The sequence below is a fragment of the Schistocerca cancellata genome, chromosome 4 (assembly GCF_023864275.1).
Source record: "Schistocerca cancellata isolate TAMUIC-IGC-003103 chromosome 4, iqSchCanc2.1, whole genome shotgun sequence".
Taxonomy (NCBI): Eukaryota; Metazoa; Arthropoda; class Insecta; order Orthoptera; family Acrididae; genus Schistocerca; species Schistocerca cancellata.
Window position 1 is genome coordinate 352,026,302 of NC_064629.1, and position 23,658 is coordinate 352,049,959.

The 23,658-nt window shown below is 40.5% G+C and overlaps 1 protein-coding gene across 1 annotated transcript in view; it reads right to left on the reverse strand.

Moving 5' to 3' along the window:
• LOC126184195 (uncharacterized) overlaps positions 1–19,522 on the reverse strand; it is a 411,405-nt gene extending 391,883 nt beyond the window's left edge. The window contains exon 1 of the mRNA XM_049926563.1: positions 19,186–19,522. Within this exon, the coding sequence (XP_049782520.1) occupies positions 19,186–19,522 (337 nt within the window). The remainder of the gene's footprint in view (positions 1–19,185) is intronic.
• Positions 19,523–23,658: the final 4,136 nt, after the last annotated feature.

Sequence of the window (23,658 nt, forward strand, 5' to 3'; positions counted from 1 at the left end):
GCCACAAAAAAGTCACATCCAGCGGTTGCATACGATGGCTGGTATGCGAAGTAAAACGTAGAAAATTAATGTTTATTTCTTGACATATATAGACAGATTTGAGTGAAACATATGATGTGTGGTTATCTGTCAACAAAACAATTGGGTTTCCCTTGCTAGGCCTTATACTTTTTATGAAATGTTCTAACCACTGGGTAAAGGCTTCAGCGTTCATCTAGCTACCTTCATTTCACAAATGTAGGGAACAGGGTGTTGCATTGTTCATAAAGTGCTGCTGAATCTCCAACCTAGGAAACTGAAGAAAGGTTGAACGTAATGGCCAACAACATTGAAGCTGCATGGTACATTGACATTTACACCCTTTCAGAAGAAGATAATTTAATAAACCTGTGAAATCTTTTAGGACTTAAGACATCCTAATTTTTAGTGTGTCCAGTTGAGCAGCCAATCTCACCTACACTGTAAATCTGATGATGCTCATACTTTTCTTCAGCGAAAATCTGCGAGTACAGATTAAAGAATGCTTCATCGTCAGCAGATGTCACTCCTTGTTTTCTGAGAGAAAAGTTGAGTGGGTCCATAAGACTCTGTATGGTGTTTTTACCAACTTTCTTTCTTTCTTTGTTGACGCGGTGTTGTATACACAGGACTTCGACATAGTCAAAGGCGATTTTTGGGAACAGTTCCCTTTTTAAACGGATAGCTCTTATGTCCAAGTTCTGGAAACATTTCTTGAGGTTTTGCAGCTGCTCGTTAGTGAATGTACATCGAAACCGTCCAGTGTTTGCCGACAAAGTCTGAAAAATAATAAAATTTTGATTAGTTTAAACATAACACATTAATTATAAGTCATGATGTTTTGTTCATACGATGCTTACAGCTTGAGATGTATTTAAGCATACTTACTTATTCTGTGTACTTCTTGGCGCAACGCCGTAACGTAGCTTCTGGAAGACTGTACTTTTTGAAGTTGCATACACGGCCGGACCATACTTTACCTCCTACACAGCTACAGTCATCGATTCCCTTGGCCATTTCTGCCTGTTGGTCTTTATTTTATACTTGTTACCCATGTTGAATACAGCAGATTTAAGTGAAAAGATTGATTTACGAGTTGTTATGGTAAGATGACGAGTTCATCATCTTGTCCGCTTAGTAAATTAGTCAACTTAGCCGAAGCGGCCATTTGCAATGTAAATGTAGGAACGACACTTCATTAAATTCTCTTTTGAGATTACTACACGCGCTAAACAAACGGTATAGCTTGTAGTTTGCGAAAAGCGTGAAACCAGGTTGCTAAAACTTACCACACATGATCCAAATTCTATTTAGACGCACTGAAAACTTACAAGGAACGTGCCTGTAAACACAAATTGTGCTGCCTCAGGGCTAAATCCTGGCGGTTAGACGTAGTTCATATTGTAGCAGACGTAGAGTGCTACCCATTAGTAAGGCAAGTCATTCTGTCAAAGTAGTCCCATTCAATTAATGATTTGTCATCTACCCTCCATTCCCCTATTAATCATTCAATTTTATGTGATAGTGCCATAGTACAACAAAATCTGACGTCGATAAATACCATTGCAATCCCGTAGTTTTGTATCTTTTCACTTTTATACGAACGATTTTCTGTTTGTTTAGCAGTAGCTGCTAATTATATGATTTAGTTTTTACAGTCTTTGTCATCCTTGGGATTTCATTTGTACTAGGCTGTGTAAAGGAAATGTCGATTGAAAAGTAATTTACCAACTGTGAGATCAGCTGGAGGGTAATGCTCTGAACGTTTTTGTTTTTCGAAAGGCTTTTCTGCACGCAGGCTCTCATTGTTTATAAACAAAACATGGTAATCATAAGGCGAGTATTTGGCTAGAAAGTCGCTGTAGCGATACTAAATCGCACGCTCCGGAGTTAAATTATTCCATTTGTAGATATTGCGGATGATACAAAATGAGGTACCTGCTGTTGAACAAAGAACTAAATAGTTGTAATCAATGGCCTCACAGAAATACGAGAAGAGAGGTAATCTTTTAAGAAACAGTCGAAAAAATTTATTGAACGAATGGAAAAGCTTTCACAGAGACCGGTTATTAAGCCAAAAGAAAAAGGTGTATCTGTGTGTTTTATATTGTACTGTAACGCTTTGAACCAAAACAGTTCATTGTTATTGAATAATCAGATTTATGTTGCTTTTAAATTGTTCTTGTAGTTTACGTTAGTGCAGAACTCGTCACACGTGTAGTGCCAGAGAAAATTACTCGGCTGTAGAATCCTAATTGGCCTCTTAAGCAGATTAATCCAATCACTGCTACAAACAACCTATGGAGTGTGATGTACATGGTAGTTACGATTACACCAACGTGTGCCGAGCGAGTCGCACGCAGCGCAACGACGCCGAACGCTACCGTGTAAAGAATTAAAGAACATATTGCTCATTAGAGGCCTGCCGCGGTGGATCGGTAGCCAGTCGAGTAGAGCAGCCAGCGACACAACGGAAAGTCAACCGCCCTGAAACTTCTTCCAGTCGAACGTTCTTCTCAATAATAACTTATAACTTCAGTGGTGCGATGAAGCACTGCTATTTTAATATACACGGTTAACATTATTCACATGTTACCCAGTCACTACTTGACAGCTCATAGCTACCCAGAGCTGAAATAAAAATGCATTAATATTGTAATCACGTTCATACCCCGAAAATATCGACTGTCATAAAATTTGGGAACAAATGAGAAGACATTTCAGAAACGCAGGTGTCAAACATTCAGCGACTGGAAGAATTCGGTACCCTGCAGCACATGCAAGGCTATGGAGTAACTGAGAACTGAACTTTATTTCCAGAGAGTTGGATACCAGAAAAGTTGTATAAACATATCGTGCTTGAAGACTTTGTGATGTTATTGAATCCTTTAATTTTAGAGTTGTAGACACGATACATGCACGTAGATGAATATATCTTCTACTTCTCTTATCTCACATATTCTTCACACACGTGAAAGTAGTGCCAAGAGAAAAAGCTGTTACATTTCTACATTCGTTCAGTTCACTCGTTTCATCATCTTAGTATTTTCCTGACTGTCCAGTTTGACATTTAAATATTACGGTGGGAGTGTGATGACGCTTATCACTTGGCTACAAATTACTTTGTGTGCAAACCTAGTCTTATTAAGTTCAAGATAGAGTTATGTGGTACAAAACTATTGGATTAAATTCTTTACTAAAATATGTGGCCTTGTGCTAAACATTATTCTCACTAGAACAAACAATCTTTGTTAGGTGCAACTACGATACGCGACTCTTCATTTAACTGCAGTAGGAGCTGTCTACGTAATTACTGTAGGCATCAACTGCTTTACCCAGTTGCGAGTGAAACAATATTTTCGAGATCCATAATGCGTATAACTTTCACGTTTTTTTAGTTTATGATTTCTCTATGTGACCCTCCTTTCCATAGTCTGATACAATGTCAACCACAGTATGTTTATATAATACCTCGAATTCGAAACTGAGCTGGGTTTGTGTAGAAGAGATATAACGAGAAATCTCATAACCAGAAATTAGGAAAAAATTCACGTGACTGGTGAAGTAGATCGATGAATATCCGTATGAGATATGAACATAGCATTACTGAAACGTAACCGTTAGCCAACATCGCAGGTACGACTTGATATAGTGTAACTGCGTGCATCATATTATGAGTGTTTCCAAAACTGAATATTATTAGCGATGAACACAGTCGAATCTTATACGAATGATTTGAAGGCTGAAATGGTTTTTTTAAATGACTAAGTTCTCCCTAATGATGATACCGTCGAAATAAGAGTACCTCTGTAAAAATTGCAGAATTAACCTACATATTACGTAACGATATATGACCTTAAATTTTATGTTCTCCGTGATATTATTTATTAACAGCAGAAATTACTAACCCAAGAAATGAACCAGTTAATCCCGCAGGCGATAATTTGTTTTATTTTAAATTAGATACTATGAAGTAACCGCAAATATAAACACAAAATCATATTACACAGTTTTTGTGTAAAATCTGTTTAAATTGTGATGTAGTGATCCACACATTTAATGGAATTATTCAAACGCTAAAATTTGCATGAGTCTGAGGATAATTAAAGAACTTTTCGATGTTAGGTTAAGCAATCAAGCAACGCCTTGCCTTGCGTTTCATTACGAAGGGTAGTTTATCATTGGAAAGACATTTTAGAAGCCAACACGTACGAGAACCGATGATGTCAAGCTCTAATTACTATGGTGTGTGAGGAAAACTGCTATGCACAGGTCGACAATGGTCTCAACTCTTACGAGGTAGAATGAGGTCTCAATGTGATGAACTTCAAAATGGCACGATTCATGTAGAGGTTTCGTTTCATGGTATACCGAGAAAGACATTTGGGACCCTCAACAGATGTGCGAATGCCAACCCCCTTAAAGGACATATGAAGGAAATAACTGGCTGTCCTTATGGAACTGAGACGAAACCAGAAAGAGAAAGCAAATGACGACGAGGGTACCACATAAATCATGAAATATAATACTTCTTAAAAATTATGTGTAAAAAGCACAATGGCAGCGATTTATTTAATAGAAAATGAAACCGTAGAATCCGCCATCTGTATAGATTTAGGGTAAAGCTATTTGCATCACAGTGACAATCCTTGTGAATTTATCCTCATTCTACATAATTGTGTAGTTAGCAGTCAGTTAGTTCAGAGACCTGTGCCACTGAGTCCTATTTCATGCCACCGGTTGGGAGTTGTTTCCTGGAGCATCCCCGAGTGATATCATTATACATAGAGGCACCGAGCGAGGTGGCACAGTGGTAGCACACTGGACTCGCTTTCGGGAGGACGACGGTTCAATTCCGCGTCCGGCCATCCTGATTTAGGTTTTCCGTGATTTCCCTAAATCGCTCCAGGCAAGTGCTGGGATGGTTCCTTTGAAAGGGCACGGCCGACTTCCTTCCCTAATCCGATGAGACCGATGACCTTGCTGTTTGGTCTCTTCCCCCAAACAATCCAATCCAATCCAGAGGCAAGATTCTCAGTCACGACTTTTGCGAATAGATTAATGAACTCAATACTTTCGTTCTACGTATTTCACTTTCCTGTATGAATTTTTCATTTATTCATCCGTCTACCGAGATGGGCACCATTTCTATCACATTATCGTTTGAACGCTTAATGAACCGCAGCTGCATCTGTTTACAGCTAGATGAAACGGCGAACGTTGAGATGTTCGAAGAAAACCAATATACTTCGTAAGTTCTCTTCAGTAGTGCATCACGGAAACTTAATTACGTAACAGCATAAATGGTTCGGTAATAGAACGCATGCCAATTTAAGATTGTTAGTCAACTTATCAGCTTGTGGCCTTCGGGAATCGCATGTGAATACTCAGTATAGGATCATGTTAATTCTGTATTATGTATGTGAATGACATCCGATCATGTAATAAATATGACATGAGTCTTGGAGTTCAGTATGAAGGGCAATGGAGCGTTTGCAGCGAACATCCCTTTAAAAGTCTAAAAGTAATGATGTCAGAATACATGGAATTTTGTATGTAATGGCTTACGAATCACATTAAATTTTTATAGTCGGTCACATTGTACAATTTTCTTGATGTTTATGAATTATTTGCCACCACACAAACGTATAATTATTGTCAGGCGAAGACAAGGAACACCGTTATAATAAATATAAAAACAATGCAGTTTCTACATTCTCAACTTCAGATACGACGTACACACCTGCTGACACACGTTAGAAAGCTGTTATTTCTTTATTGGCATCCTTCACTGATAAAGAACGATTATATCGTCTCCCATATTACTTGTCCTCCACAAAGTCAGACTGAACCCAATCTCAGTTTCAACAACGTTTTGTTATTACCAGTATTTTGCTTCACATTTCACTTCTGTCACTGAGAATATTGGTTCATGATGCAAGTTATTTTATAATACAGTCTATGTAGCATTTTTAATCTCTTAGAAATTCTCTGAAACTTGGCTAGAAGCAGTACATTCAAAACCAACAGAAATCGGAGGCACAATTAATATGGTTGATCATTGCGGTATCCCTCCAAGATTCACTGGTATTATAGTGCTGTCTCTGCACAGAACAAGATAGACAGAAATAATGAACAGTATGTTGAGTTCTTACACCATACGCGTATACGCCTTTTGGTAGAAGTGCAACCCAATTTTTGTTATTTTTATTAAAATGTGCAGAAAATAAATCCGGCTGGAGTGGCGGAGTGGTTCTAGGCTCTTCAGTCTGGAACTGCACGACCGCTACGGTCACAAGTTCGAATCCTGCCTCGGGCATGGATGTGTGTGATGTCCTTAGGTTAGTTAAGTTTAAGTACGTCTAAGTTCTAGGCGACTGATGACCTCAGAAATTAAGTCCCATAGCGCTCAGAGCCATTTGAACCCATCTGAAAATTTACACAGAAATTCTGTTAATTTGATGAATGGAAACTTGATCTCAATGTATAAAAATGGAAGTTAATGCAGGCGAGTGGGGAAAACAACACTGTAACGTTCAAATGCAGTATAAGTTGTGCACTGCTGGACACAGTCATATCGATTAAATATCTAGGCATAACGTTACAAAGCGGTATGAAATGGAATGAAGATGTAACGACGATAGTACCGGCGGCGAATTTTTTACTTCGGTTTGCTGAGAGAATTTTAGGAAAATTAAATTCCCATGTAAAGTATCCCACATATAGAACACTCTTGTGATCCATTCTTCAGTATTACTCAAGTGTTTGCCACCCCTACCACGTCGGATTAAGAAAAGGTAGCGAAGCCATTCAGGGGCGTGCTGCTAGATTTGTTACCGGCAGGATCGGGTAATACGCGAGTGTTTAAGACATGCTTCATTCAATCAAATGGGAATCCCTGTGAGAAAGAAACGTTGGTTTGGTTGGTTGTTGGGGAAGGAGACCAGACAGCGAGGTCATCGGTCTTATCGGATTAGGGAAGGACGGGGAAGGAAGTCGGCCGTGCCCTTTGAAAGGAACCATCCCGGCATTTGCCTGGAGCGATTTAGGGAAATCACGGAAAACCTAAATCAGGATGGCCGGACGCGGGATTGAACCGCCGTCCTCCCGAATGCGGGTGGAAGAAACGTTCTCTCCGCGAAAGAGAGTTGAGGAAGTTCACATAACAAGCATTGCCGATATCTGCAGAACGATTCTACTGCTGCCAAAGAACATTTCACGTAAATACCGTGAAAACAAGGTAAGAGATACTAGAGCTCGTACAGAGACATACAGATAGTCGTTTTCAGCTAGCTCCGTTTGCGAAAGGAATAGGAAACAAAATGGCTAGTAAAAGTACATGGCACCCTCCGCCGTATACAATACGGTAGCTTGTGGAGTGTATGTGTAGATATGGATGTAGTCTTCACAAGTGGCTAAAGTAACCATCTTTCGGCAAACAGGAACTGAAAGTTTAGCAGTTTTTATACACATAATACAGCGTACTACTAAAAGGTGTCAGGCAAGCAGTTCTTATACACCCAGTTCATCGTACTACCACATACAAAGGTGGCACGATATTATTTGATGAGCATAGAAAAATAATTAATTTGGAAGAAAGTAGGCTCCCTGCTATCCAAAAAAGCAATATTAATTTTGTGGCAAATATACTTCAAATTCCTCCTCGAAAAAATACTTTGTTGGTGTGCATAGAAACCATTGGCCCATATACAACATTGTTTCGTGATCTATGTACTTCGAGCGTAACTGTACGGCACAAGACACATTTGAAGGCAACTGAAAGCTATATTCCACAGCAAACACGAACCGCAGATGGTGTAGTAAAGTACCAATAGGTGCTAGGAGCGTAAAGAGGTGCTACAACGTATTTCTACGAGCGCTATTAAGAAATACAGTTGGTGGTAAGTACGTTTCTCGGTACCTGGGAAAGGGAAATTGATCCATACAGATATTCCTAGATATGTGATAGTTTCGATCGATTCCAGAAAGAGACCATCAATCACATAGTAAAAATGGAAATGCCTTGTGTCTAGGGCCTCCTGCCGGGTAGACGGTCCGCCTGGTGCAAGTCTTTCGAGTTGATGCCACTTTGGCAACTTGCGTGTCGATAAGGATGAAATGATGATGATAAGGGAAACACAACACCCGGTCCCTGAGCGGAGAAAAATCTCCGACCCACCCGGGAATCGAACGCTGGCCGTTACGTATGACATCTCGTCGCGCTGACCACTCAGCTACCGGGGGCGGGCAACCACATAGTGATACGATCATTTCAACTATTTACGCGCGTTAGGTAACATTTACCTTCGAATGGTCATTGCTGTTACATTCCTTGTTACTGACCATTCCTCGTGGGACACCTTGTATGTGGATAAACGAACAGACTGGTTGAATATGTAATACCGGAGAGTGGAATATCCAACCAAGCGGATAGATAGCAGCTGCAATATCGAAATTACGAGGGCCGTATCTTTCTTCTTTTTTTTCTGCGTCCGAACGTACTATACTGTAGCAGTCCATTCTACTTATGGTCCAAGCTTCGTCGAGCTATGTTAGTTGGCTGGGACACATCATGCCACAGTTACTCTCCTCCTTAAGTTTTGTACTCAGAGGTATTAGCAAATTTTTTGTCTGAGTGAGATTGTTCAGAGTTATTACAATGCGTACGTGTACATTGTAAAATGATACAAGGATCTCAGAACGTTTAAAAAATGAAAAGACGTAACCTTTCAAAGGTGATATGCCATATTTTGCTTTCCTTCGTCGGTTGTACGTTGTCGATATTTGTTAAGAAAAGGTCTACAGAGCGTGAGATTCGGGAGTTTGACAACAGCGTCATACTATATAATATCGAATGGTCCTATAAGTGTTCTTACGGAAAATTTCATTATCTAGCAACTTACGTTATTCGTTTCATTTCGGTAAAATTGCTCTCTCGGTTAATTATTCGCCTACGAACCACTCTGTAATGTTAATGTGACACAAAGCCAAATAATAGTTGTATCTTAGTGACCGTTTTATTTACTAATAAGGCTCGATGATGAGAGATCAAAAACAATTCTCTCATATTCCAGTAGATCAAATGGCTCTGAGCACTATGGGACTTAACTTCTAAGGTCATCAGGCCCCTAGAACTTAGAACTACTTAAACCTAACTAACCGAAGGACATTACACATATCCATGCCCGAGGCAGGATTCGAACCTGCGACCGCAGCGGTAGCGCGGTTCTAGACTGTAGCGCCTAGAACCGCTCGACCACTCCGGCCGGCCCAGTATATCAAATTGAATTGTGACTAAATAAAGTCGTGCTACTGCTTCATGAGGGTCATTTGTTCTTGCGTCTAACCCTGGAAGCAGTGTTTAGCTACCTGAGTAAAAAAAGTTGAGTATAAGTTATTCACCTTAAAGTAAACTATTCTAATCAACTAAAGTCAGTGGGCTACGAGGCTTTCCTGATGTCCAAAGGGTCTACCGAAGAGCATATATAGTAAGAAAAGTTGGCTCCACGTTAAATGGACCATTTTTATAGTTCACGTGACACCAAATTCACTGATGAACTACTGTGTACGCATTAACATTAACTTATAATGTTCACGTACAAGCAAGTTTCCTGTTACTGATGTTAATACTGTTTAGAAATAACATAAAAATATCTTCACATTATTAAAATTTCTCAAATATAGACTTAATTGTTAGGAAATAACTCACTGTTTTTAGAATCGATTTCCTTGCTGCTGGGTTCCGTGCTCTCTTAAGCAACACATTTGGATCCTACTCGGCTTCATTGGCGTATGTGTGGGCAGATTTTAACATAACATTACCGAAACTGCACCTGAAATGTTATTCTCAGTGTGTTAATGTTACTTACATTCTTCTTTACCAATTTAGGACTGAACCAGTAATGGAATAATGCTCTGAATAAAACTAATGCTGAAAGCAAAAACGTTTTTCTGAGAATAATGGCACTACCTGAGATTGACGTTACGCTATACCCATGGCGGTCAATGATCGTCAAATGACAAGGGAAAGGGCTTGATTTAGTTATTCTATTAACATATAATATTCTCTACTTAGTAATTAGAGCAGAAATAATATTCTCAAAATGGAACTTACATAGAAATCAACCATAATTTTAGAGATTTGCTGCCAAGTGATACAGGTTACAAGTGAAACAATCTCTCTCATGATGCTTTGGCTTACCAATCAAAATACAGCAATCAAATCTGCGTTAACAGAACTTAGTAGTCTTTTGAGTATGTTAGACAACTTAACATTCAACAAATGAATGAATGCATTACTGCGTTAGGGATAATTAAAACTGAAGTAGACGCGTGGAGTAGCCGCGGGGTCTTGAGCGCCTAGCCACGGTTCGTGCAGCTGCCCCCGTCCCAGGTTCGAGTTCTCCCTCGGGCAGGGGTGTGTCTGTTGTCCTTAACGTAAGTTAGTTTAAGTTAGATTAAGTAGTGTGTAAGCCTAGGGGCCGATAACCTCAGCAGTTTGGTCCCATAAGAGCCTACCACAAAAAACTGAAGTAGAATATATTCACTAAAAATTTATGCAGTTCGCTTCAACGAGCAGAAAACAGTATTTATTGCACTTCTTAGCTGGTAGCCCGCAGGTAACAATAATTGAGCAACTGCTAGAAAAAAATCATATTAGCATAAATATGGATCCTTTATTACATGCCACCTCCTGATGATTCGAAGCATGTATTTACGTTCCTCGTACATGTATTTAGCCGCCATACATGAGGTTCTGTCTTTTCCTTTATTTTGAATTCCAGTTACGAGGGTGATAATCTTTTCAATTTTCCATGTGTCACGAGAGTAAAGCCACAGTAAAAATTAAAAATGTTATATTTGCAACATTTAGCTACACCTTCCAACTATTTGTCTACATAATCGCCGCTCCGATACAGACATCTGTCGTAGCATTGCGACAACTTTCCAATACACTCGTCATAGAAGGCAGCCGCGTGTGTTTTCCGCCATTTCCTTACAGTGGTCTGCCGCTCCCTGTCTGTGTCAAAGTGCTTTCCTTATAGCCAGAGGTTCATATGAGCAAAGAGATGAAAATTAAGGGGTGTTCAAACACTTCCCATCGAAAATGCTGCAAGAGCGTCATTGTTGCAACTGCAGTGAGTTTATGCAGTACTGCCGCACTTTGCTGTTACGCATAACAGTTACTTTATGTGAACGCCATGAAAGACGGAAACCCTCAGCGAAAGACAGCGTATGATTTCTCTAGGCATCTTTCTTTGCTCAAGGTGTGTTCAGAACTGAGAATTGCCTTCTTACGCAATCGACAGGCATACTTGAGACCCTGCGCAACACATTTGCGCAAAACATCGTCGGATTTTCACTGTGATTTTAATTTTGCGACCAGTGGGAGGTTGAAAATATAATCTCTCTCGTAATTGCTGGATTCATAATGAAGAAAAAGACTCAGACGACGACCTCATGGAAGGTGGGTATAAAATATGTAGGAGCAACGTAAAAGCATGCGGCGCAACACCAGAAGGCGGCATATAATGAAGTCCCCACATTTATGCTAATACGATGTTTTCTAGCGGTTGTTTAGCGAGTAGTACCTGTGGGCTACCAGCTGATATATTTCGAGAGTTCATTTTACTTGAGCACTGCAATAAATACTGTCTCCCGCTCTTCGAAGCCAACTGGATAAACCTTCTAGTGAATGGTTTATACTTCAGTTTTAATGATCCTTAACAAAATTATGCAATCATTCATTTGTTGACTGTTGAATTTCCTAAAATATTCAAAAGACCATTATGTACCGTTAACAGTAGATGTGATGGCTTTCTTTTCCTTGGTGAGCCACAGCATCATGAGAGGGATTGTGTCGCTTGTATATTCACTTGACAGCAGATCGCTAAAATTATGATTGAGTTCTATGTAAGTTCAATTTCAGAATATTATTTCTGCTCTAATTACTTAGTAGAGGCTTCTGTTTGTTAGTATAAAAATTAAACCAAGCCCATTCTTTTGTCATTTCACAATATGTGTAAACAGACTTCTGACGTATGTGTCTCCCTTTTCTCAATAGCAGCAGCGACTTCTACGCAAATAGTAATTGCCATTGCCGTAGTAAATTCGGCTTACATTCTGTAACATATTTTGCAAATTATTCATAACTCATCGGCCACGTAACGAGGCTTACGGGCGTCATGATTATAGTGAACCGCCAACCTCAGAATCTACCATGTCCCAAGAAAATTGTTTTCGTTTCTAATTATCAGTTTTTATTGAATGCCTTCATTACTGAACCAGTTTTAAACTTGTGGAGAAAAATATAATTAACATTAATATACTGAGAATCTCATTTCTGGTGTTGTTTCGGTCATGCAGTGTTAAACTCTGCTCACATACACGCTAATGGAACCGAGTGGCCCCCAAGTGTGCCGTTTAAGAGAGTACAAAACTCGACAGCAAAGAACCATTTTCTGAAAAGAGTGAGCTATGTTCTCTTTAGGATGGTTGTGTAGTTATCATTTGTGAACTGCATTTCATTTAAGACATGACTTCATTTCATGAAGGAAATACATTTTGAGACAATATTAAATCTGTCTCCACAGGGGCTAATTTAACACGGGGTATCCCCAGTTAGTTAAAGCTATTAATCATCACAAACTGCAGAAATCTGCAGTTGTGTGAGCTGTAAATTTCATCTTCTTGTTTGTAATAGTGCTCTACGAATAACGAATAAATGAGCCACATCAACTATAACACAGGGCTGCTCTCTGGTACGTTTCCTATATGCGCTTTTTCTGAACAAAACGATTTAGCTCTTTGGGAGTCAGTTTAACACAAGAACGACAACCAATTGTTCCCTTATAGGCATATCACTCTTTCTCAATTGTTCTGAAGACAGTGTCCGAATTTTCAAATTTGTCAGTCACCGTCACAAATGAAGTCTTATTTTCCAGGGTAAATAACTGAAAGGGCTCAATTAAATGCAGATGTAACTAATTTCTTGAAATACGATTGGAAGACATTAGTTGGACTCCTACTGAACGAATGTTTGTTCACCTAACATGTTGTGAATGTGACATAGACGGACCAGAAAATAATCTCACTCTTATTCACACTATTTCCATAAAGAGTCCAGTGCTAGAATATCAAAATCAATATGATATTACGTCAGCCGTGAGTTATGGTTTAATATCAATTTTTACATAGAAAAAAAAACGAAGAACGCTATTTGGGAGCGATTAGGTCAATATTTTAGAAATCTTAATTTGCGAAATTGTTAACATAGTTCATATTATTTCTAAATATTATTAACAGTAGTAACAGGACTCTTCCTTCTACGTGAACATTTTATTATAAATTAATGTTAATGCGTACAGAGCTCATCAATGGCTTTGCCTTCACCCTACCTATAATAATGGACCACTTAACGTGGTGTAAACTTAGAATACTAAACATGCTCTTAGTTAGTCCTTGTCCCTTTGTACCTGGTGGTCCACTGACATTAGTCGTTAATAACTTTTTCCAAACTTTTTTTCTATTCAGGTGGCTGGACACTGCTTCCAGGATTAGAAGAAAGATCAAATTACCCTCAGGGAGCAGTCATAATTCTATTTAATCTAGTGGATTATGAGAGAAAAATTTCTGATTTTTCATCCTTGGAGCGTTAAACCTTATCGATAAATAAAACAGTCACTAAGATGCAATTGTTATTTGGTTTTGTGTCACATTTAGTACACGGTGGCTTGTTGGTGCATAATTAACCGGAAGACCAATTCTACGAATATGAAACTAGTAAAGTAAGTTGATAAATCATAGCATATCCCGTAGGAACACATATAAGCCCATTCGATATATATATAATATGTTGCTGTTGTCAAACTCTAGAATCTCATGCTCTATAAACCTTTTTCCAACTAATATCGACAACGTACAACCGACAAATGGAAGCAGAATATGGCATACGATCTTCGTAAGAAAATGTCTTTCCATGTTTTAAACGTTCTGAGATCCTTGTCTCTTTTTATAATGAACATGAAGCGTTGTAATAACTCAGAACAATCTCACTCATACATACATTCTGCTAATACACTGGAGGATAGAACTTAAGGATGAGAGTACCTGTGGCATGATGTGTTCCTGCCAAGTACCATAGCTCGACGAAACTTGGATTATACGTAGGAAGGACTGCTACAGTGTAGTACAGAACGTATTTGAAAGAAATACGAAATGAGACCAATGAAACGACAGTTTTAGTCAAAACTAATAATCACACTGAAGTCATCGCGATCGATGATGCCCTCTGGACGTTACAAAAGTGGGGACATAGTTCTTAACAGGCTATCTGATCACCACGGACGGCCATCATTCTCTGCAAATAGGGCCCATGCTGGCAGGGGGAAGGAGGGGAGAGACGGGCGCCGAATATTCTCTCTTTCCAAGGGATCCTCCAACTACGCTGTTTGATGCAGGCGCGCATTGTCTTCCATAAAAGATAAGTCAGGGCCGAAAGCACCCCTGAAAGACGCCCACTGGAAAATAATACAGCGCCACAGTAACGGTGATCGGTGATTGTACCGTCTTCAAATATTTGGAGGTCAGTACGCCTATGCAGCATTACGCCTCTTTACACCATAGCCCTTGGACAACCAAAACGATCATGTTCGAAAATGTAGGATGTACTCTCATATGGTGAGACATGGGAATACGTAATATACCCAGGAAAAGTGTCGAACATGATCATTTTGTGGTCCATTTGGCACGGAGTACGAAGGCAAAATGTTGCAAATTGCTTACTGACCCCTAATGTTTGAACACGATTCAGTCTCCGGTCAACGTTGATACGACACTGCACTTCTTCTCCACCTGCGTCTACGCAGGTGATCAGTCGGCCCTGACCTAATTTTTAGGGATGACAACACGCACCACATCGAACAGTGCAGGTCGAAGAGCTCTGGGAACGAAATGGTATTAGACGAATGTAGTGTCTTGCCCGTTGGCCGATTTAATCCGTTTGAGGACATGTGGGACCTGTTTGGCAGACGTAATGCAGTACGTCCACATGCACCAACGACTATTCAGGAACTGACAACCTCTCAGTTGAAGGAAAAGAAGGCCCTACCACAAGAACTCTTTACCAACCTTGTGACCATCAAGGGAGCATATTGCAGAGCAGGTTTTTCCCGCCGTATGTTATCCAGGGGAAAATTACGAATCATATGAATTATTGTGTTCGAATAAAAGCGTAATTTCTGTTCGTCTCATTGCGTCTATGCTTGAGTTATCTTCTGTACTACACTATATCAGCTCTTTCTATGTATGGTTCACATTTCATTGACAGTTACGCAACATGTCACATTTACTTTTGTCCTTAAGATCTTCACATCCGTATATACGACGCTTATGCTGTGCAATAAGACATTTTCGTCATTCTCTTTCCGTGGCACGTATGGTTTGTACTTTTTTACGGACCCACAGGATAATATTGATCAATTTTATGGGGGAACTAATTGGTGTAGGAGTTAGCGATTTTTATTACACGTTGGAACAAGCAACTTGGAATCCATTTTAAACCTTCAGTCTGTGAAAGTTAAAACTGTGATGTAGGGCATTTTACATAGTAGTACTACTGTGACAAAAGTGTTTTGGAACTATTAGTCATTAATGGCAGCATACGTTAGTCCGCTGCGTCAGATAATCTCATGCTTTCATTATCTACCTGTGAACATCCAGTTTTTTATTTCTTTAACTCATTCTCCAGCTTCTACGTCTTCTACTATTAACCCCATACCTACACAATCTATCTTTTTCTCGGTAAATATTACACAAATTAGTTAGAAAGGTTTCGACGATCTGTAAGACATGGTATATTTATCGTTTACTGCTATTACTACAGCATGCCTTAGTCCCATGATCTTCCGCAGGTGGTATGGGAATGATAGGAAGGCCATATTGTTGGGTAGTCTGTGCACAGTTTGATACTATGAACATGAGATGTTTTTATTTCATATATTTTTACCACCCATTTAAACAATTTACATCTTCATCTGAATTCTGAATCAAAGAGTCAACGTACATATTAAATGTTGTCGAACGTAAGTAAACCGCTAACCAATGAATATTAAAATAGTTTCACAAAATATGTAGGGTTTCTAAAGTTATTTCTCTGAAATTCTACGGCTATGATCTTCTTTACAAAATTATTTTGAATCTACGTGGTTGTAGTAAAACCGGCTAAACGGACAAGGAGAACTTCGTGAGTTAAAAATTAAATCGAATCGGCTGCCACGCCACGAACATATAGGCGAACTGAACTTGAAGGTCTGTAAATTTTCTCGTCTTTATTATTTACTGAATCGCGAAAGTTTAACTTATAATAAAGCACTACACCAATCGTACAGTTTCGCGAATTATCTCACAGCGGCGATAACCGATTTTAACGATACCCGAAAGCAGCCTGTTTAAGTTCTTTAAACAATGAAAGATCTTCTCTATTCGTCGTGGATCACGTGAAACACAGTCCGTCAACGTGCTTTACACGTCTTCCATATAACAACGGAGAATTTTATAGACTACGAGGAACTAGGAAATCCTCGTCACCAAGAAATAACTGTCACACGAAAATCTGAACTGCATAGAGTATTTCTGGTTGTAACATTATCTTTGCTGACTGTTGCGGCCGAGCGGTTCTAGGCGCTTCAGTCCGGAAGCGCGCTGCTGCTACGGTCGCAGGTTCGAATCCTGCCTCGGGCGTTAGTTAGGTTTAAGTAATTCTAATTCTAGGGAACTGATGACCTCAGATGTTAAGTCCCATAGTGCTTAGAGCCATTTTTAATATTATATTTGCTTATAAATTCCGAAGTATCCTTCTCAGTATCGTCCCGGAACTATTTGCGTGCTTGGGGTCGGTAGATTTACTGTTATAAAAGGATCTCGTGTAATTGGACTTGTACAACCTCCTCATCCACTTTTAAATACCGCAAATAATTTTTGCTTGTAACTGTAACAATGTAAAGGACTTAACACTGAAAATAGGCCCTAAGGTTGTACAGACATCGTCGGTTGTTAATAAGTGAGCGGACTGGAGCCGAACCAATAGTGCAGGCTTGTACTCAGGTCCACGCAAAGTCAGTTACTATGCGATACTTGGGAACATCTTTCAGGCTGTATCCCTAATCCACTTCGTGTAGAAAGAAGAGCTGATATCATCAGTACTCAAAGAAGAGATTTTGTGATATGTGAATCTAACAAACTCAAGGGATGCAGGACATAGTATTCTCGCCATTAATGCGTACATCCTGGAACCTACGCTTCGATGTTTCGAAGAAAACAGTGTAGTGTTCAAGGTATCTAATCTTGCAAGTCAGCTTCCTCCAAAAAATTACTTTGTGTTCAAGGTTATTTATCAATCTATACCTTTAGTATAATCTAATGATAATCTAATGAGTTTCTAATGATGCCAGCAAGGGAGTTAAAGAGGGAATGAAACAAAGCTGAATTTCAACAGTCACTCAAGTTCACTCGTCAATTTGATCACAGACATAATATTATTTTGGGAATTCTAAGAGGTTAAACTTTAAATATTGCTTCTTAATCTGTAAGGAGACCGATATACGTGGCATTTTTTGAGGTACTGTGCGCCAAAGGCAGTGTCTCCTCAGACGTGGATATTGTTTTTTCCTCTATTCCACTTGTATTCGTTTGTTCTTTTTCACATTTGTTTCTCGACAATGTTTATTAGAGCTGAATTTAGTTCTACGTGATTATCATTCAGAATTTCTTCAAAATGACTTAGAACTATTTGTAAAGTTTGTCATTATGGAGTGAATATATGTGAAAAACAGGTGTCTCAACACTTCCATATATTATGACACTGGTCATAGTTACCTTTTATGTACTCCACAATCTTCATTTCTTGTGCGGAATATACGCTCAACGACTTATTTTCTGAAATTTATCAAGAAAAGGATGTAAAATGGTAGGGAGATATTCCTGGCAAAGGCTGGTACAGCCTGTTGCTGCCGCAGGATACTTATGGATGTGTATAGCCCACTTTCTGGCAATTAATGTACATAATTACACAGACAAATTTTATTTGGTGAAACTATCATGTAGTTGACGACAAAGGGTAGACAAATAGTGCACACAGAAACAGGAAACAACGTTAGCAACGGCCCATGCTATCTTATATGTCGTGCTTTACGCTGTCTCCGTTTCTTACCAATTACTTAATTTGAATGTGCTGATATCTGAACACTGTTAACAAGTGTCCGGACGTTATGAAAACTTACAACATATCAGTATGTCATAGCTTAATAATAAAGACAGTATCAATTTGTGTGTATATATATATATATATATATATATATATATATATATATATATATATATATATAAATTAAGCTACTTAAAAGTACGAATCTTATGCTGAAGAAATGAATATAGGAAGTGCGGGATGTAGAAAAACTGAGAGAAATTATTTTGTACAGAAGAAGAGAGTGCTCCAAAGGTGAGGCTAACTATGCACGTGCAGTAGATAAGTTTTAAGAGAAACAGTAAAGCAAGTGATACATAAGTTTTAGTGAAAGTAAGATAACTGGAGATGGTCGCTTCATCGTATGAGGCAATATGTCACGTGTTGTTCATTGAAATTTGACACGGCGAGCCAATGGAGAGCTTATATGTAGCAATAGGGGCCTAATCACCGCAAAGACGAACATTAACCGAGGCTCGACAAGTCGCCAGTATAAAAGACACAGTGAGTTATAAAAGTCCTAAGAGCGTTTATTGCACTCACTGAAACACAAAATCATCAGAAATGTTAACAGTTAAGCGTGCGACTAAGGTTAATAAGAAAGCCAGTGGCAAATCTTTTCTGTTTTCAGCCCTTTTTTTTGTAGGATCATAGGTAACTGACACCAGAATAACGACACAAATTCAGTGACGACAAATGAAATATTATTTACGTAAGAGTGACGTGACTAACGCTGTCACATACAATGAAGCTTTCGAAAATTGAAGGGAAAGATATAAAATATTTATAAAACAGCGATAGAGAATAGAGAGAAATATCTACTAGCGGGGAGGACGCCACAGTCGGCAGCGGGAAGGGGATGAGGTGTGCGTTGCGAGGAAACGGCGTCGTCGGGACTGAGCGCCATGTGGCGCGCCGACACTCACCGATCTGCGGGACGTCGTACTGGCGGTTCCCGCGCTGCGACCGCATGAAGAGGTGCTCGGTGAGCGCGGTGGGGATGTCGGGGTGCCGGTGCGGCTCGGCGGCCTGCCGCTTGGACCACGGCAGCGGCAGCCAGCGCTCGGCCGCGGTGCCGACGCCGATGGGCACCGCTGCGGCCGCCGAGTCGCCGGTCGCCGCCGGCGGCTGCGCTTCCGGAGGCTGCGCCAAGCGAAGACGCGGGCCCACGCCTGCACTCGGCAGGAGCAGGGAGGCATCGCCGGAGCCCACCAGCATCAGCACCAGTGAGGCAGAGAGCACAGCACCTGGTCCCTTCTCCATTGCTGGTCGGTTCCCAACTGTCCTGTCGGAGCGTCACTGAGCGACTGACGACATCTCCGGAGCAGCACGTGGTGAATGCGCGCTCAGCCGCCGCTCGCGCAGTGCCATGCCGGTTGGGCCCGGGCCTTCTCCGCCACTCCCGCCCACGCCGACTGCGGCTCTCCCAGCAGGCCCCCGCCCCTCCCCGCCCCCGCAGACGCTCTCCCACCCCCCGCGCCGCCCCCGCAGCGCGCTCACCCCCTCGGTGGGCAACGCGCCGGCGCCGCTGCCCCTCTGTCGCCGGTTCCCCGAGCCGGAGAGCCGGCGAGTTGCCGAGCCCAGCCGAAGAGAACGCCGCGGGCCGCGACGCCGTCAGTAGCGCCACCTGCGCCCGTGGCTGCTGCCGCACACGCCACCCACCTGCTTAAATACAGTACTTAGCCGCTTCGTCACGGTAAATATACCCTCCTCCGTAATCCACCCACAATGAATTTGAATCGCTTTGTACTCGCGGGAGGGTTTATCTAAATTTGCACTCTGAAACTCACCGAAACCTGTCACGAATGGTACATAGTGCACCACTACCACTATCCTCGACTAGTTCAGTACTCTAAATGCGAACGTCAAAATATTGTATTAACTACAATATCTTAAATTAGAAATAATGGTCACTTGGAGGGAACATTATGGGAAGGAGTAATAAGTTGCTGCCTTCTTGTTAGAACGAGCGCTCGTCCGACGTCACCAAAAAAATATCACCGAAACGCTGCCATTCTCACTAGATGTGTAACGGACTAAACACCCAGCTCTTTCTCAATTATTCTTCGTGTCCTCTATTGACCTGTCCAGTGGTGGAACGAAAATGACGAATAATACCCAAGACTATGTGTAACTAAGATTGGGTGAGCTGAGGTTTCGCTGATGAATTACTTATTGTCAGAAATCTTCCAGTATACCTTAATAACGTGTATGCCTTTTCTATTGTTGCGCTCATTAGTCCAGTAACTTTAATAGCTTGGAGAGCTATATATAAATAGTCTTTCTATCTCTGCTTAGCTCCTGCTATCTACATACATTTTAACTGCTTACTGGGTGTTGTGTGTTCTCCTTAGGTTAGTTAGGTTTAAGTAGTTCTAAGTTCTAGGGGACTGATGACCATAGATGTTAAGTCCCATAGTGCTCAGAGCCATTTGAACCAACTGCTTACAGTAGTCTAGTCTTTGCCTCCCTCTACATTGTATCCTCCCATCCCTCAAATTCCCACTATTTCCTTCATGCCTCTGGATTTCCCCCATCATCTGGCCCCTTCTGTTATCAAGTTCTGACACATGTACTCTTTTCCCCTTTCTATTCAGTACCTTCTCACTAGTTATCAGATCTGTAAAGCTTATCTTCAGCATTCTTCTGTAACACCACATTTCTAAACCTTCTCTTCTCTTATTGTGTGAATTGATCAACGTCAACGTTTTACCTACATGCATGGCTACGCGACAGACAAGTACCTTAATAAAAGTCTTCCTAACGCTTTAATATATATTAGATCTTAGAAAACTTACAATTTCCAGAATTTCTTTGCTCGAAATTGTCATTAGGCATGATACATTCTCTCTTCTTTGGCAGAACGGATCTACTACGTTTAGTGTGCCGTTTCCTATTGTAATTGCCGCAGCGTCGGCTGGTTTTAATTCGACTACGTCCCACAACCGAATTTTATTTTTGTTGGTGTTATTTTCTAACCTACTTTAGAGATAGTATCCGTTCCTTCAACTGATGTTCCAAGGCCTATGACGAATCTGACATAATTATGATGTCGTTGGTAAACTTCGAGATTTTAACTTCTTCATCCTGACATTTAGTACATGCTCCAAATTTCTAATTGTTGCCCTTTACAACTTGTTCAGCGGAGTAAGTGAATAGCATCAGGAATTTCTAGAAATCTACCTCAGACCCTTTCAAACTATTGCTTTCCATTCGTATCCTAGGGCTCTCATAACTTCAGTCTTGTTTCCACACAAGCTGTCGATATCTTGACCCTCCGTGTATTTAATATCCTTAGCGTCAGAATTTCAAACAGTCTATTCCAGCAAACATTGTCAGGAGCTGTCCCTAAATCCACTAATCTTATACATTTAGGTCTCATAAAGGTTAGTCAGACACAGACAGAAAAGTTTCTAAAGGTGTTGCATGGGAGGTTGTGCTGAGAAATAATTCTTTAAAAAGTTCGATACGTTGCGCCGTTTCCGAGGTAGCCCATCAGGTCGTCGCACGTGCAGATTCAAAGAGCCTACCAGAGCTGAAGTTGCCTCTCGTGTTCTTCGTTTGGTTTCCTCAAACTGGACAAGAGAGATATATAAAACTTAAACACATTCCGGTAGCATGGTATCGAACCCAAGCCTATGAATCAGACGTCTCGTGCGCTACCATCTACGCTATGAGAACAAGTGATATTGCGGGGAACAGTTTGTGTAGCAGACTTTTATCTGCTACTTATTCGATCATCTTTGGAAATCGTATTGACGCAGTCTATGGTTGTCGGAAGTGTTCGCTTACCTGCGGAAGTACCAGTAAAGAAGTGCGATGGGTCAACGAGGGAGGCAGGTTAGGCGTGGACACACTTTCACAGCCGTGAACGTAATGGTACCATGGCGCGTTATCGGTATCACATCGACGAATGCGCCTATATGCATTTAGCATACGGCACTGCGGATTTAAATGCACTGGACGCCCGCACAATTTACAACGCCAGATTTCTGAGCCGCGTTATTCCCCGCGCGAACACGATTGTAGCGGCTGATACGCGTTGAATGAAGACCAAAAGTTTTGAGGTGAACAAAGTTGATACGGGACGACAACGCTAAGTGTCGACCGTTCAATTTGAAGAAAACATTCTTCATATGGTCGTTGAAAATCCTACAACCATTTCGAGGGCCAATGGCAATTCATCAGGCGTAAGAAAAGTTTACCCGACGTTCTTCAACTTAGTTTGAAAACTTAACATGGTAAAATGTATCCGTTTGCTTGTCCCTATAGTTTTCATACTATTAAATATCCTACACGACGAAAACGTATTTCCGTGCCTCCTACAGGAAGTGCAAGATTTGATGGAAGGGGACTATTGTTATCGGAATGGTATTCCCTGGGATACTTGAATCAGTGCATCTAAACTCGAAATTTCGAAAGGAGGATGTTGTGTACAGGTAAGACATTTTTTCCGCTATCTAAATCTAAATAAAAAAGCCACATCCGGAACGACGAAAGTACCCGTGGAACTTTGTGAAGTCATATCAGTTTGGTGCGAACGTTTGAGCAGGTATTGTAGGCAAAGTTTGTTGGGTGCCTTCCTATTTCCTCCTCGTTCAAACGGACGACTTGAGAAAACGTATTTATTGCTTCATTATTATTAATTTTTTCCCTGTTTTTGTTACATTTCTGCCTGCTGACTATAAAGAGCCGGCCGAAGTGGCCGTGCGGTTAAAGGCGCTGCAGCCTGGAACCGCAAGACCGCTACGGTCGCAGGTTCGAATCCTGCCTCGGGCATGGATGTTTGTGATGTCCTTAGGTTAGTTAGGTTTAACTAGTTCTAAGTTCTAGGGGACTAATGACCTCAGCAGTTGAGTCCCATAGTGCTCAGAGCCATTTGAACCATTTGACTATAAAGAAGGGTCTCCAGCCGCGTGATTTTTTTTTTTAAACCGCCTAATAACCAAGTGCGTTAAACATAATAGCGCTGCAAATATTAGTGGAGCAGTGTAGTGGTGAAGCGATATTGTTTATGTGGTAAATGTTGTGGGATTGAGCCTCGCTTGGTATTTTGCGATTATTTACTTTTATATCATTATCGAAATTACTTTGTTTATCACGTTAGTTCCGTTATGTAGCTTAAATGTAATTTTTTACTTCTATTCCTTTGTCACATCATTGTAATCATCGTAAGCACTCTCTCATATGCTCTCGTTATTACATTCGTTACATTCTATCATTCATTTTTCATTTGCAATCTTTGTTCTTGTGATTTTGATTATTTTTATGGGTTAACGTCGATTTCATTTCGTCTATTTTGACATCCTTATGATTTCATCCATGTTTCTGCATTCAGTATTTCCATTCCTCGTTGTGCCTGAAATTCAGTTTTACTTATTATCCCTTGTTTCCTTTAC